The sequence below is a fragment of the Pipistrellus hanaki genome (genome assembly GCF_964339955.1).
Source record: "Pipistrellus hanaki genome assembly, chromosome: 6".
NCBI classification, from domain to species: domain Eukaryota; kingdom Metazoa; phylum Chordata; class Mammalia; order Chiroptera; family Vespertilionidae; genus Pipistrellus; species Pipistrellus hanaki.
In genome coordinates, this window is record NC_140508.1 from 62,313,642 (window position 1) to 62,327,106 (window position 13,465).

At 35.3% G+C, this 13,465-nt stretch overlaps 1 protein-coding gene across 5 annotated transcripts in view; it reads right to left on the reverse strand.

Moving 5' to 3' along the window:
* Window positions 1-827: 827 nt before the first annotated feature.
* PTPN2 (protein tyrosine phosphatase non-receptor type 2) overlaps window positions 828-13,465 on the reverse strand; it is a 56,053-nt gene continuing 43,415 nt past the window's right edge. The window contains exons 8-12 of one of the 5 annotated variants that reach the window (XR_014795284.1): window positions 11,627-11,808; window positions 8,419-8,520; window positions 5,620-5,721; window positions 4,977-5,094; window positions 828-1,198 (exon numbers count right to left, since the gene is read on the reverse strand). Coding sequence is in view for 2 of the 5 variants with exons in the window: in XM_084887336.1 (XP_084743462.1) it covers window positions 8,313-8,520; window positions 11,627-11,808 (390 nt within the window). In the remaining 3 variants the exon portion in view is untranslated. Of the gene's footprint in view, window positions 1,199-4,976; window positions 5,095-5,619; window positions 5,722-5,755; window positions 8,521-11,626; window positions 11,809-13,465 lie in introns of those variants that run through there. The other 4 variants (XR_014795282.1, XR_014795283.1, XM_084887337.1 and 1 more) reach the window with 4 other exon arrangements.

Here is a 13,465-nt window from a genome sequence, read left to right on the forward strand (position 1 = left end):
ATTATAAAACTTTTACAGTTGGCAAAACAAAATAAGTTATGAATTATTATTGTTAAGGTGATGCTTATGTGATGTAGAGGCTCGAGTATCTTTGGATAAGAATATCACCAATGACTCAACAACTGACTGGATACATAGCCCAAACCCATCCTTAGTTGGGAAATTAAATAATAAAGGAGCCAAAGCCTCAACTCAGAAAAGAACTGATGGTCTTTTTATAACAAGAAATGTTTGGTGGCCAAAACCGGTTTGGCTCAGCGGTAGAGCATCAGTCTGCGGACTGAAAGGTTCCAGGTTCGATTCCGGTCAAGGGCATGTACCTTGGTTGCGGGCACATCCCCAGTAGGGGGTGTGCAAGAGGCAGCTAGTCGATGTTTCTCTCTCATCGACGGTTCTAGCTCTCTATCTCTCTCCCTTCCTCTCTGTAAGAAAAATCAATAAAATATATTTTTAAAAAAAATGGTGGAAACACAATACTATGTTAGATAAATAACACTGTGATTTTTAAAAACTGCAATGGGTTGCTATACTTATTTGAAATTAATACCATTATCAATCTATATCCATATTACTATTTTTTCAAGCAATAAAAGAATATTACTTTCCTTTTATTGTTTTTACCTAATCTATATTAATAGACTACTGATGGGTAACAAAACAAAAAACAAACAAACACAAAAAAAACCCCTCAAAAATCAGGTGCCAGTGTTATGAACCAATTTCAACTTACATGTCAATTATTTAATTATAAAAATTTGGGAATAAATCCTTAAGAAAACATTATTTGAAGTAGAGCTGTGCTAAGATAATGCACACAAACCAATACAGTCTATTTAATAAAAATATTTAATGCTGCCAAAAAGTATAAAAATACAGTAGAAGTGGCAGTACAATACAAAGTAGTCTTTCCTAATTTCTTTCTTTTACATCTTTCCACGTTTCATACATTAGATTAAAAAACTTAACAATACATCAAAGTAGAGAGTTCTGCAAAGTCTTCTGCTGGTGGTGTTCTTCTTTCCCTGGATGTAAAGTTTACTTTGTAAACAGACAAATGTGAGGCAATCTACGGGTTTATTAAGCCTCACATTAGTTTCCGGAGTGGGCTTCAGGTCTTCCTTTGCACATCAATGGTTCAAAATTTATAGCTGCAGAATATTCTCAAGTCATGAGTATTTAGGTGTCTGTCAATCTTGGCCTAAAACATAAAATAAGAAGTCATCTATTCAATTCATATTTACCAAACACACAGATGTACATAGATACACACAAACATAAAAGGACTAACAATGAACTGAAAAGGCAACAAAAAACATTCCAACGTATCACATCCAACCACACTAAGTGCTTCACTGGATTGCTGGTAAAATTGCTTAAGAGCTAGGTTTTTCCAACAGAATTGGTGGGGTGAGGTAGGTTCATGTTAAAACACCATAACTCATATTGTTTTTCAAGAATTACTATGAATTTTGTTGGTCATTTTTATTACTCAAGAAATAACCTCCATGTGAAATATACTGACAGACAGGTTTTAAAAAAATGTACCCACAACAGTTTAGCAAGACTATATGTATGTGCTAGACTTACCAATACTTTGGCATTCAATTCAAAAGTCTAATCCAATTTGGACCTCCACTGAATCATACTGCTAAAAATATTATGAATGTTATGTTTGAACAGTAAAATCACAGACTGTTAGCAGCATGCTTTTTGTCTTGAAGATAATACTAGTGAATATAGCAATATAAAACTGGTGACACAATTTAGTTGCTATCAATATAAAAGAAAACACAGACATAAAGTAATTGATTTATTGTATTTTAATGCCAAAAAGATAATGAGAGTTTAAACAAACAATAGACAGATGAAATAGCTATTTTTAGGGCAGTCGAGTTTTTTTTATGTTATTTTACAATGTTTGCAAATAGCCAAACTTTTTAGATAAATATTTCCATTCTTCCCCCAACTTCCCTCACTGCAACAAAAAAAACCCAAATCTAAGTACTTGTCATTATTCTATCCCCACATACATAAACAGGATACATAAACCATACCCACATATATTTTTCCAAAACATTTAGCCAAAAACCCCAAAATAACCATGAGTGGAGCTTCTCCTGACTACTGGCTCCTTCTACCGAAGGAAAGAGTAATAGTACCAAGCACTCTGGTGTTCTCAATACCGGTTTTCTTAGATTTCCCAGCACTGACAGAGAAACGTCAAGTCATCAAGAAAAGAGTCTCCTCAGATGTCTGTGGGTCACCAAAACTACTATGGCTGCTTATTGTGCTGCTACAAAAAACACCTTTATTCCCCAGAATTCACAAAATTGCTCAGTGAAACAACGGAACTTAATCCAGTCAAAGTGTATGAAGTATTGGTTTAGACTGAATATTTTGATGTTACAGTATTTCTCTGGTCTATTGGTAATTTAAACTGTTTCGCAAGATTTTTGTTGGGAAAAAATATGTTTCACTTAAGAAATAGAGGGTTACTTATACATTTTAACAAGTAAAAGTAGTTGCCTAATGTTTTTCAACCTAAATATCTGGTTTAAATATTACATAAAAACTGAGTCAGTGTGATATAATAGATAAAATATGAGATCTGGAGTTAATGGGATTCTAAAAAGTAGAGTTTGAATCCCAGCTCTGGCACGTACTAGCTGAGCAATTTTGAACAAGGTACTTATCTTTTGATTCAGTTTTATTACCTCAAAATAGAGGTTATGTGATGTATCTAGAAGAGGTACTATGGGGGTTAAATTTAGGTTATGTATTTAAACTGACTGGCAGAACTGCAGGTCTTCAACATACAATGCTGTCTTCCCTAACAGGGTATTAAAGACACAATTACCAAAGAAAATTACCATTTACAATGAAAAGAAACTGAGTGTTTTTGAAAATTCACTTTTTTTTCCCTTTAAGTATTATTATAGAGAACAAGAAAATAAGATGAAATCATTGGGAATGTTAATTAATTTAAAAGGCTATGTATTTGCAAAGGTAAATGGGCATTTTAGGGGGGGAAATTCACCTGAATAATTTTTTGCTGTTTTACTAATATTTAACAAGATGAGAGTGAAATCTGTTCAAATAAATTAAGTGGAATTAGTCCTGCTTGGTGCTTCCTTTGGAGCAGTAAGTATCTGAGTAGCCTTCAGATACTAACCCCCGTACTAATGCTGGAATGGAATGAGAACTGGGCTCACAGACAGAGCAAAATCTTTCCAAGCTGGCTCCATACCTGAAGTAACAGAAAATCAAAACTGCACCCAAGCCCTAGTCAGTTTGGCTCAGTGGACAGAGTGTCAGCCTGGGAACCAAAGTGTCCGGGTTCGATTCCAGCCAAGGGCCCATGCCCAGGTTGAGGGCTTAATCCCCAGTAGGGGGTGTGCTGGAGGCAGCTGATTGGTGATTCTCTCCAATCATTGATGTTTCTATCTCTTTATCTCTACCTTCCTCTCTGAAATCAATAAAAAAATACATTTTTTTTAAAACTGCACCCAAATAGTTTTGCCATTGAAATAATAAAAACTTTTCTAAAATGAGCAAAGCATTGCCTTATTAACAAAATGAGCTTACCTAGTTTTCCTCTTCTGAATTCCCAAACTCTAAACAACATTTTATAGTAGACATTTGAAATATCAAAACCATTAGGTGTCTAAAACATCTATGCCAAATGGTCTCTTTAAATAAAAAAATTCCTAAGCAATTCTCCTTATAGTTCCCCAAACATACTATGCAATGGAAAACTAGACATTAAAATCAACTCTGTAATATCCTCACTAAATCCCATAATTCTCATGTTCCACTCAAAATTATAAAACCAAAATAGAGAGAGTTCAAAGGATGAACTTTGCCCTCTCCCAGTGGACTGCACAGAGGTGTCAGAGCACTTTTACATGTTTTCACTGTCAGCTGGGCAGCTCGTCACTGACCAAGACAAAGCCTCCCAAACCAACCAATGGCTTCCCGTCTGAACCCTGCTTATGCTCGGCAGCACTGTGATGGAGTGAATACACACGACTTGAGAAAAGGATCAGCAGCATTAACTAACTGCTAATGTAGAAATGAGAACATAGGAACACCGCGCAGACAGTTCTGCTATGTACTTAGTTCCAGACGAGGATCAATGCAACAAGTTCCAATGTCGGCCACTCTGTACCCTCCACCCTCTGCTGGTGTGCAGCAGACTAACAGATGCATACCCCTACCCCTGACAAACCCATGTGGACCCACTGGAAGAAAGTAAGTCAATGTTGGCAGAAGGTGTATCTCCTAGACTCTTGCCTGAACACAGATATACATAGTAAGCACTAGGCTTATAACAAACTACATTTTAAAAAATCTCTATAGCCGAAACCAGTTTGGCTCAGTGGTAGAGCGTTGGTCTGCGGACTGAAAGGTCCCAGGTTCGATTCCAGTCAGGGGCATGTACGTTGGTTGCGGGCACATCCCCAATAGGGGGTATGCAAGAGGCAGCTGGTGGGTGTTTCTCTCTCATCGATGTTTCTGGCTCTCTATCTCTCTCCCTTCCTCTCTGTAAAAAAATCAATAAAATATATTTTTTTAAAAATCTCAGACATCTCACATAGCAGTATTTAAAAAAAATAAAAATAAAAAATAAAAAATCTCTATAAGATTTATATCTAAAAGTAAAAATCAAGGGCAACTAGATTTAAAATATAATAGCCAGGTAGGCATTTTGGAAATGTAGGTACTCATTAAAATAAGAGTACATAATGGTCAATATAAATGTTTCTAATGTAATCAGGTTCTGGCCTGTGTTTATATAGAATCTAGTCAGAGATATTTTTCAAAGAGGGAAATGACTTGTACAAGGTTAAGTCTTTCTTGGAAAGATATCTAATTCTAAAATAAACTATACACATGAGACTTTTCAAAGATAACGTAAAAGAATGTAGAAATGCCAAGTCTCAGGTTGATTATGACTTAATAATAACACCACCTACCTCAAAAGCTTGTTGTGAGGATTAAATAGGATAATATAACATATGAAAAGTGCTTAGCACAGTGCTTGGCACACAGTAAACGATCAATAATGGTAGCAACCATCACTTTGAACTGATGCTGAAAACAAAGAAGGAATTGATATTAAAACTGAAGGATTGCTCGGTCATAAACTACTTTATAAACCAGTAGGTATCTTTTGATTCACACCATCAATTCTAATTTATATAAGACAAATATTCATAAAATTAAAAAGTTACAACTCCTTCCTCTGACATACCTGTTAAGCAGAGCTACTTTTTTTTCTTTTCAATCAATAAGATTTTTACTTCCTTTCTCTTTTTGTGTTCATTCCTTGATAGAAATATTAACTCACAGTGAAATGGACCAAAAAGATAGAAAAATCAGAGCAAATATAGAAAATATTCTTTAAACATGAGAAATGGTCTTCATATTGTTCTAAAGTTCTCTATTACATTTTTAAGCCTCTTAAAATTTCAGGAAAAGGGTATTATTTTAATTTTACATATGGATAAATTATATATGAAGAATTATATTTTTGCCGAAACCGGTTTGGCTCAGTGGATAGAGCGTCAGCCTGCAGACTCAAGGGTCCTGGGTTCGATTCCGGTCAAGGGCATGTACCTTGGTTGCGGGCATATCCCCAGTAGGGGGTGTGCAAGAAGCGGCTGATCGATGTTTCTCTCTCATCGATGTTTCTGACTTTCTATCCCTCTCCCTTCCTCTCTGTAAAAAATCAATAAAATATACTTTAAAAAATTATATTTTTACATATATGTGCAAGCATAGATAAAAATCAATATAAGATAGCATAAAATACTTGGTGAAACTTGGAAACAAGTGTATATCCAATTGGTGTAGCCAGAGAAGATGACATTACATCAAAGGCTACTGCCAGTTTATTAGCAGGGGTAAATATAAACAAAAATGAACTGGATGTTATTGTAAATGTTCTTTTCTTAAATAAAGCCTTTGACTTTAAAAATATCCCTTTTTCTTCTTTAACCTATTAAAAATATTACTACTTCACTAAAATCAAACTATACAACTGACTTTGAAATATTATAATTAGAAAATATTATGGAGACCTAAGGATATACAAATTATGCATATATGTAGAACCCATCATGGATTAATAACTTTTCCTCTGGCTGTTACCTGAGAAGGCAGGAGCCATGTTTGTGCCCTTCGCTCTGATTAGCACCCCTCGTTTAATGAAGGGTCAGGATGAGGACCGTAGGCACCATAGCAAGTGGCCATAGATCATCAATAATTAGCACATGGCACCTACCAAAATATTATTGTTGGTACAAACGTAACACATTCTCCTCAAGGACCTGCTTGGAGGAGGTAAGATGACTAACATTGCAGAAGTTCATCCACAAATGTTTACTACACTGACTATAATTTTAAAAATATGTTACAACGAACACTACCCAGAAGGACAGACAGCAGACAAAAAGCAAAGCTGCAATACCGAATCCAATGAAGCTCATTCTCCTGCAGTGGGGTAGTGTGCATTATGATCAGCATCTCCTTGCCATAAGATGTCTTTACCTTTTTGTTTAAAGCAAGGCTACCGTTCAATTGGAAATTTAATATGGTCGCAGCCATATCTGAGTTGCAGAATAATATATTGTACTTTAGCAAAGCAAGGCAAGTTGGAAAGAAAGATTTTAAATAATGAATTAAAACATAAATGTCTTGGTGTCTGAACACAGATTTAATGCAGACAGACATAAGAAAATGTCCCTCTTACCTCCTTTCCATTTAAAGGTTACAGGACACAGTAATACTGAATTAGGACACAGGCAGAAGTTTATTTAATATGTAGTACCACCTACATCCCGCTTTCATACTTGCAGCACAATTAACACATTCAAGAAGGCTACGAAATCAACTCCAAACATGTCTAAACCAATGGTTTTCAAACTGTTTTTTAAATTATAACTAATTCCTTAAAATAAAATTAAACTTGAGCAAAAATATTTACGTAGTATATAGAGAGATAAAGGAGACAGAGAGATGGTCCGGTTGAAAGTGAAGTTTGCTAGCTTAGAGTCTTTCCTTCCACTGTTTGTTGACCCCTTGGAAATCTAATGAGCACAGTTTGAAAACCAGTGAAATAAATGTATTTCATTATTTCAGCAATTAAATGTATAACAATTATTTAAAGTTTAAGTTAAATATGTTGAACACTTAATGGAATGTAGGGTATGAAGAAAACTGCCATTCCAGCAGCAATTAATTCATTAAACAATATACTTTTAAAATACCCATTAAGAAGTTAAAGGGACAATGTAAAGTTTGTACATCATCATATTATTTATTTAAGTAGAAAGAACTTAAAAATATTTATTTCAAAATTTCAGTCTCGTATACTGAAATCATGGCAGTAAAATGGTGCTCCTTATTTTTATTTTCTAAATCATGATTTATTTACCCCAATTATAAATTAGGATAGTTACATTGAAATCTTCATAAAAAATAAAAAGTATAAGTAATGGGCTTTACAGAAACCGATTTCTTTACAAAGTCTTGATCAACAGTATTACCTGACTATTCAGTAAGGAGAATTTCCTTTCAAATATATTTTTAGGGAAAATTTTTTTCTTTTATTTTCTTTTTAAAATTGGAAAAACCATAAAACATAAAAGAAATGCATATATATAGTAAAAAAAAAAATGCTTACTAAGAGTTCTAACTGCTCAAATTTCTCCTTATGAAAATATCCAGTACAATTGAACCAACATACAATTTTTTATAACAAATTTTTCAAATTTAGCTTTCTAAAAAAGTACATTTAACTACAAAAGTAAGATTAAATACTTATAAAATATATTTACCTTGAAATGGTTAAGAATATAAATTATTGATGCTCATGTCAATAGTACATTATACATTACACACATTATTTAAAGGTCATTTTCTTTTCAGTAATAATGTAGATAAAACCACGATATTTATTGCTTGTATCAAGTGCAGATTAAAATCCAGGTAGCCTCAAAAACAAATCCTTGTGATAAAGGATATTTTTCAATCTGGTCAGGTGAAATATTACACTTAACATGTATGAATACAGTTGCGAAATGTACCAGTTTTAACAGGAATTAGAGTATTTTAGATCACCGTTTACAGTTTGGGAGTAGTGCCCTGAGGTGTTGGGCTGAGGACTAAATATATTATTTATCTGGTTGGTTTCTATTCTATTGCTCCATCTTTGGGGATATGAGAAGTTTGCTAACAGAAACCTCCTTGTGATTAATGCAACACTGTCAGCTATTAGTGCAGAAGCTTGCTGGGCACAATTGTATTATTTATAGGACACTCTGCTGAAAAATCAGTGCCCAGCCAACCAAAGCGCCAACCAAAATGACTGACACAAACCCCATCTTAGTGAGAATAGGTTGCCAATATAACCACCTTTTTCTTTTTCGTTCAGTCTCATTTAGCCTCTGTTTGATCTGCTGCACCTTCTGAGCCGTGGTAGCTTTTCTGTCTTCTCGAATTCGTTTCCGTAGAACACTATGAATAAATATAAACAAATTATAAGAAGTGCTTGGCAGAACTTAATTACTCTCATACAGAGGACCTAAACTCAAATATCCACACCCCCCCTCCACACACACACACACACACACACACACACACACACACACACACATTATTCAACTCAAATACTGAAGTGGTTTTTTTTTAAAAGGAAAAGATTTGGCTCAAATAAACTCTTATAAAAATTCTCAAAAACATAAACAACTAAAAGGGATAAAAAGCCTAAGTACTACTCTAAACAGTCCAAAGATGTGTTCTGATAATATATAAAATATTAACGAATACTTTTAGTAGGACCTGATAACAAGCACTGAGCTTTCTTTCTTGAACTGGTGACTGTCAGTTTCCTCCCTCCCTATCACCCTTTCTCCCTCTCTCCCTTCCTTTCTATTTTTTTTTTTTATTGATTAAGTTATTATATATGTGTCCTTATCCCTCCATTGTCCCCCAACCCACCCACTCATGCCCCCCCTCCGCCCCCCGTGTCTGTGACTATTGGTTAGGCTTATATGCATGCATACAAGTCCTTGGGTTGATCTCTTTTCTTTCTTTTTTCTTTGCTAACCAGCCAGAAGTGGAAGATAAGCGAGTCCGCTAGCATCTGATCCCCTTTTGAGTTTATGTTTGATTTTTGACAAAGGCCCTTGATAAAAGCCATCAACTTAATATGTCCAAGAATAGTCTGTCATGGGAGTGCCTATTACTCTGTCCATACAGATCTCTAGCTTCCATTTGCTTATTTAATACAGCTTTATGTTCCAATGGAAGCTCTTCAATTTCTAAAATGCATAACCCTAGGACTACATAAAGAACAACAAAAGGCAACACGTAAATTACAATTGCCTATATTGCCGCAAAAAAATTAACAGTTTTCCTGTCTCCAAATTAAACATCGCCACAGTAATTTTCCTAAAGCATGACTTTGATCATGTAGCTTGATGAAAAATCTTGAATGCCTTTTCAGTGTCTACTACGACATTAAGAGCCAACTTTTTTCTAGCCAAAATATTTAACCTGAATCTAATAATGAAAAACAATCAGAAAAATCCAGATTGAGGGGCATTCTAAAAGGAACTGGTCTAACCCTAGCGGGTTTGGCTTAGTGGCTAGAGGATCGGCCTGTGGACTGAAGGGTCCCGGGTTCGACTCTGGTCAAGGGCACATGCCCAGATTGCGGGCTTGTTCCCCGGAAGGCAGCCGATTGGTGGTCCTCTCTGATCATTGATGTTTCTCTCTCTCTCTCTCTCCCTCTCTGAAATCAATAAAAATATAGTTTTTAAAAAAGGAACTGGCCTAGAAGCTAAAAAAATGCCAAAGTCAATCAAGAAAAAAAGTGGCGAACAGTTCCAGATTAAAGGAGACTAAATAATCACATTAACTGGCCAGGTCAGTGTGGCTCAGTGGAAGTCATCATGGGGAGGTCACTATTCCATTTTCTGTTGGGATATATGCCGTTTGCAGTCTTGATCTCCAGTAGGGAGTTTGCAGGAGGCAGCCAATCAATGATTCTCTCTCATCGTTGATGTTTCTATCTCTTTCTCCCTCTCCTTTCATCTCTCTGAAATCAATAAAAAGATTTTTTAAAAAATCATGTTAACCAAATACAATGCATGGTCCTCAATTAGATCTTGAATAAAAAAAATTGCTATACAGCACAATCTACAATAGCCAGAATTTGGAAACAGCCTAGGTGCCCGTCAGCAGATGATTGGATCCAAAAACTATGGTACATCTACACAATGGAATACTATGCTGCCATAAAAAAGAAGGAATTCTCATCATTTGCAGCAACCTGGATGGAATTGGAGAACATCATGCTGAGTGAAATAAGCCAATCAATGAAAGAGAAACACCACATGACCTTACTCATTTGTGGATAATAAAGAACATTATAAACTGATGAACCAAGAGACAGATATAGAGACAGTAAAGCAACAGGCAGACTGTCAAATTACAGTGGGAAGGGGAGGAAGATCTGGGGGAGATAATAGATCAACCGAAGGACTTGTGTACATGCATATAAGTACAACCAATGGACATAAAACTCTGGGGAGGGAGGGTATGTATGGGAGGGAGGGAGGGGGGCAAAAAAAAAAAATCAATAAAATATATTTTTAAAAAATAATAATAAAATAAAATGAAATAAAATTTACATAAATGCAGTAAAAGGAAAATATGTAAGGATGATTCTATTAATAATGATTCTATGAATATAAAAAAAAATTTGCTATAGAGGTTGGGACCATGAGTATGTTTCAAAATTTAGATTATGGTGATGACTATACAACTGTAAATATATAAATCTATAGAAATGTATACTTTAAATGAATAAACTTAATAATGTAGATAATATAATAATAATCTAAAAATAATAATGTGGATTTTTTTACAACTATATTAGATTTAAAAAAGTAATTATTACTATATTAAAAACTTTAAAAACTTTATTCTTTTTCAATAGAATTAAGCTTTAACATTCAATTAAATATTTTATAATTTTAGCTGAAACCGGTTTGGCTCAGCGGTAGAGCGTCGGTCTGCGGACTGAAAGGTCCCGGGTTCGATTCCGGTCAAGGGCATGTACATTGGTTGCAGGAATATCCCCGGTGGGGGGTGTGCAAGAGGCGGCTGGTCGATGTTTCTCTCTCATCGACATTTCTAGCTCTCTAGCTCTCCCTTCCTCTCTAAAAAATCAATAAAATATATTTTTTAAAAATTTATAATTTTATAAAAGCCAGATTATCAATTACATTATAACTATAGTATAAACACTACATAATTGTACAAATGGCAGTTATTCACACTATTTATTTTCTCCACTATGTTATATTTTAGCATCCAATTATATATATTAACTTTTGCATTCAATTAGTATTTTGTTCAGCATTTCCAAGGTGTCTGTCTACAAGTATTTGCTTATTAGAACGAAAAGTTCCTTGAGATCAGTGATCTAATCATATGCTATTTAAATACCCTCAGGTAATAAATAAATGGTTATATTAGTTCAATAAACAAAGGGCCTACATTAGTTCACATCTACTGACCTTTCTAAAATACGGTCTCATCTTTTTATTCTTACCTTTCACTGTTCTCCTCCACAGTATCTTGCATTTTAGAGGACAGTCCTGTATATCTGTCACCTGTCAGTTTTTCTTCTTCTAGCCCTATCCTATTTCCATTGTATTTTTCATTCATTAGTTTGTTTGGTGAATGATCGAAAGCAGGACATAAATCTTCTTTAGAAAGTTCTTTCCACCGTTTCTAGATAAGGAAGAGAGAAAAAACAAATGCAAACACTCAAATTTTGTTTTTTCTTAATATTAAAAGAATTTCTGAATTGAAATTCTTTAATCAATTTAAGAAAACCCTATAATGTTAACTGCTAAATAGAAAAGGACCTCATTAAAATGTTACTCCTGGTAATTAGATTTTAACCAATGCTAGATTCTGTAAGACTCGTAATCCTCAGATATGCAACCCTAGAAGTGGTTACCAAGATGGCACTTGAATGTGATCTAGTATCTCCTTATTCCTTGCCACTGTCTAATCTAATAAAGAACCGATGGTGAGATCTCCAAGCAGGTCCCCATGATGCCAAAGGACTTTAATTTGGTTGGCTCTACTAGGCATTCTAGCAGCTCCAGGTAGCTAGCCCACCACCCAGTTAGGGAAAACTTCTCTAGTATGCACAGACTTCACAGTGGGCAGGATTTAGACCACAGTGAAGAAAAATTACATTTTCTTCATCTATAAAACATCATCACCTACCCCTGAAGCCTGTTGTGATTAATAAGATGACCGGTGAAAGGGCCTAGAATCGTATCTAGCAAGCATTAGTCTCCTTTGCCCTTACTGCCACCCTTCCTAGAGAGAGGACGAGGAAGAAGAGGTGCAGAGCATTTCTAGGCCTCTGGAAGATAAAGCAGTGACAAAATACAGGCCAAAAAGGGAGAAGGTAAATATAACCTCGACACAGGGGATCACTGCCTCTGAAGTCTTTCAAGAGCTAATAAGACAACCAGCCATCTCCTGCCAATAACAAGAGCAGTAGAGGAGGCAGAAGGGAGAGCAATGGCTTTGATTATTTATAACTTCAACACTGGCACAAAATGACTTGCTTTAGACAGGGAGGCCCTCTTTGAGCACCCTATCATGGAAAGATGGCGTCACAAGTGTACAGAATAAGAAACTATATAGCGCCGAAACCGGTTTGGCTCAATGGAGAGAGCGTCGGCTTGGGGACTGAAGGGACCCGGGTTCGATTCTGGTCAAGGGCATGTACCTTGGTTGCGGGCATATCCCCAGTAGGGGGTGTGCAAGAGGCAGCTGATCAATGACTCTCTCTCATCGATGTTTCTAGCTCTATTATCTCTCTCCCTTCCTCTCTGTACAAAATCAATAAAATATATTTAAAAATAAATAAATTAATTAAATTAAATTTAATTTTAAAAAAAAGAAACTATATAGCTATTGTTGCAGGATTTTACTTTGATATAAAATAGCATTGTTAAAAACAATGTTTGTATATTTACATTTTTTTAAATCCTGGAAAATTCATTAATACACTGATAAATTATTTTCTAATTTGCCTCATTATCATACAACAGGAATTAAAAAGAAAAGGGCATTTTACCACACTCCAACTTTCCTGTGTCTATTTTTTAAAATATATTTTTATTGATTTTTTTCACAGAGAGGAGGGGAGAGGGATAGAGAGCTAGAAACATCGATGAGAGAGAAACATCGACCAGATGCCTCCTGCACACCCCCCACCGGAGATGTGCCCACAGCCAATGTACGTGCCCTTGTCCGGAATCGAACCTGGGACCTTTCAGTCCACAGACCAATGCTCCATCCACTGAGCCAAACTGGTTTCAGCTCCTGTACATTACGTATATTATATTAACGTATCTTTTTG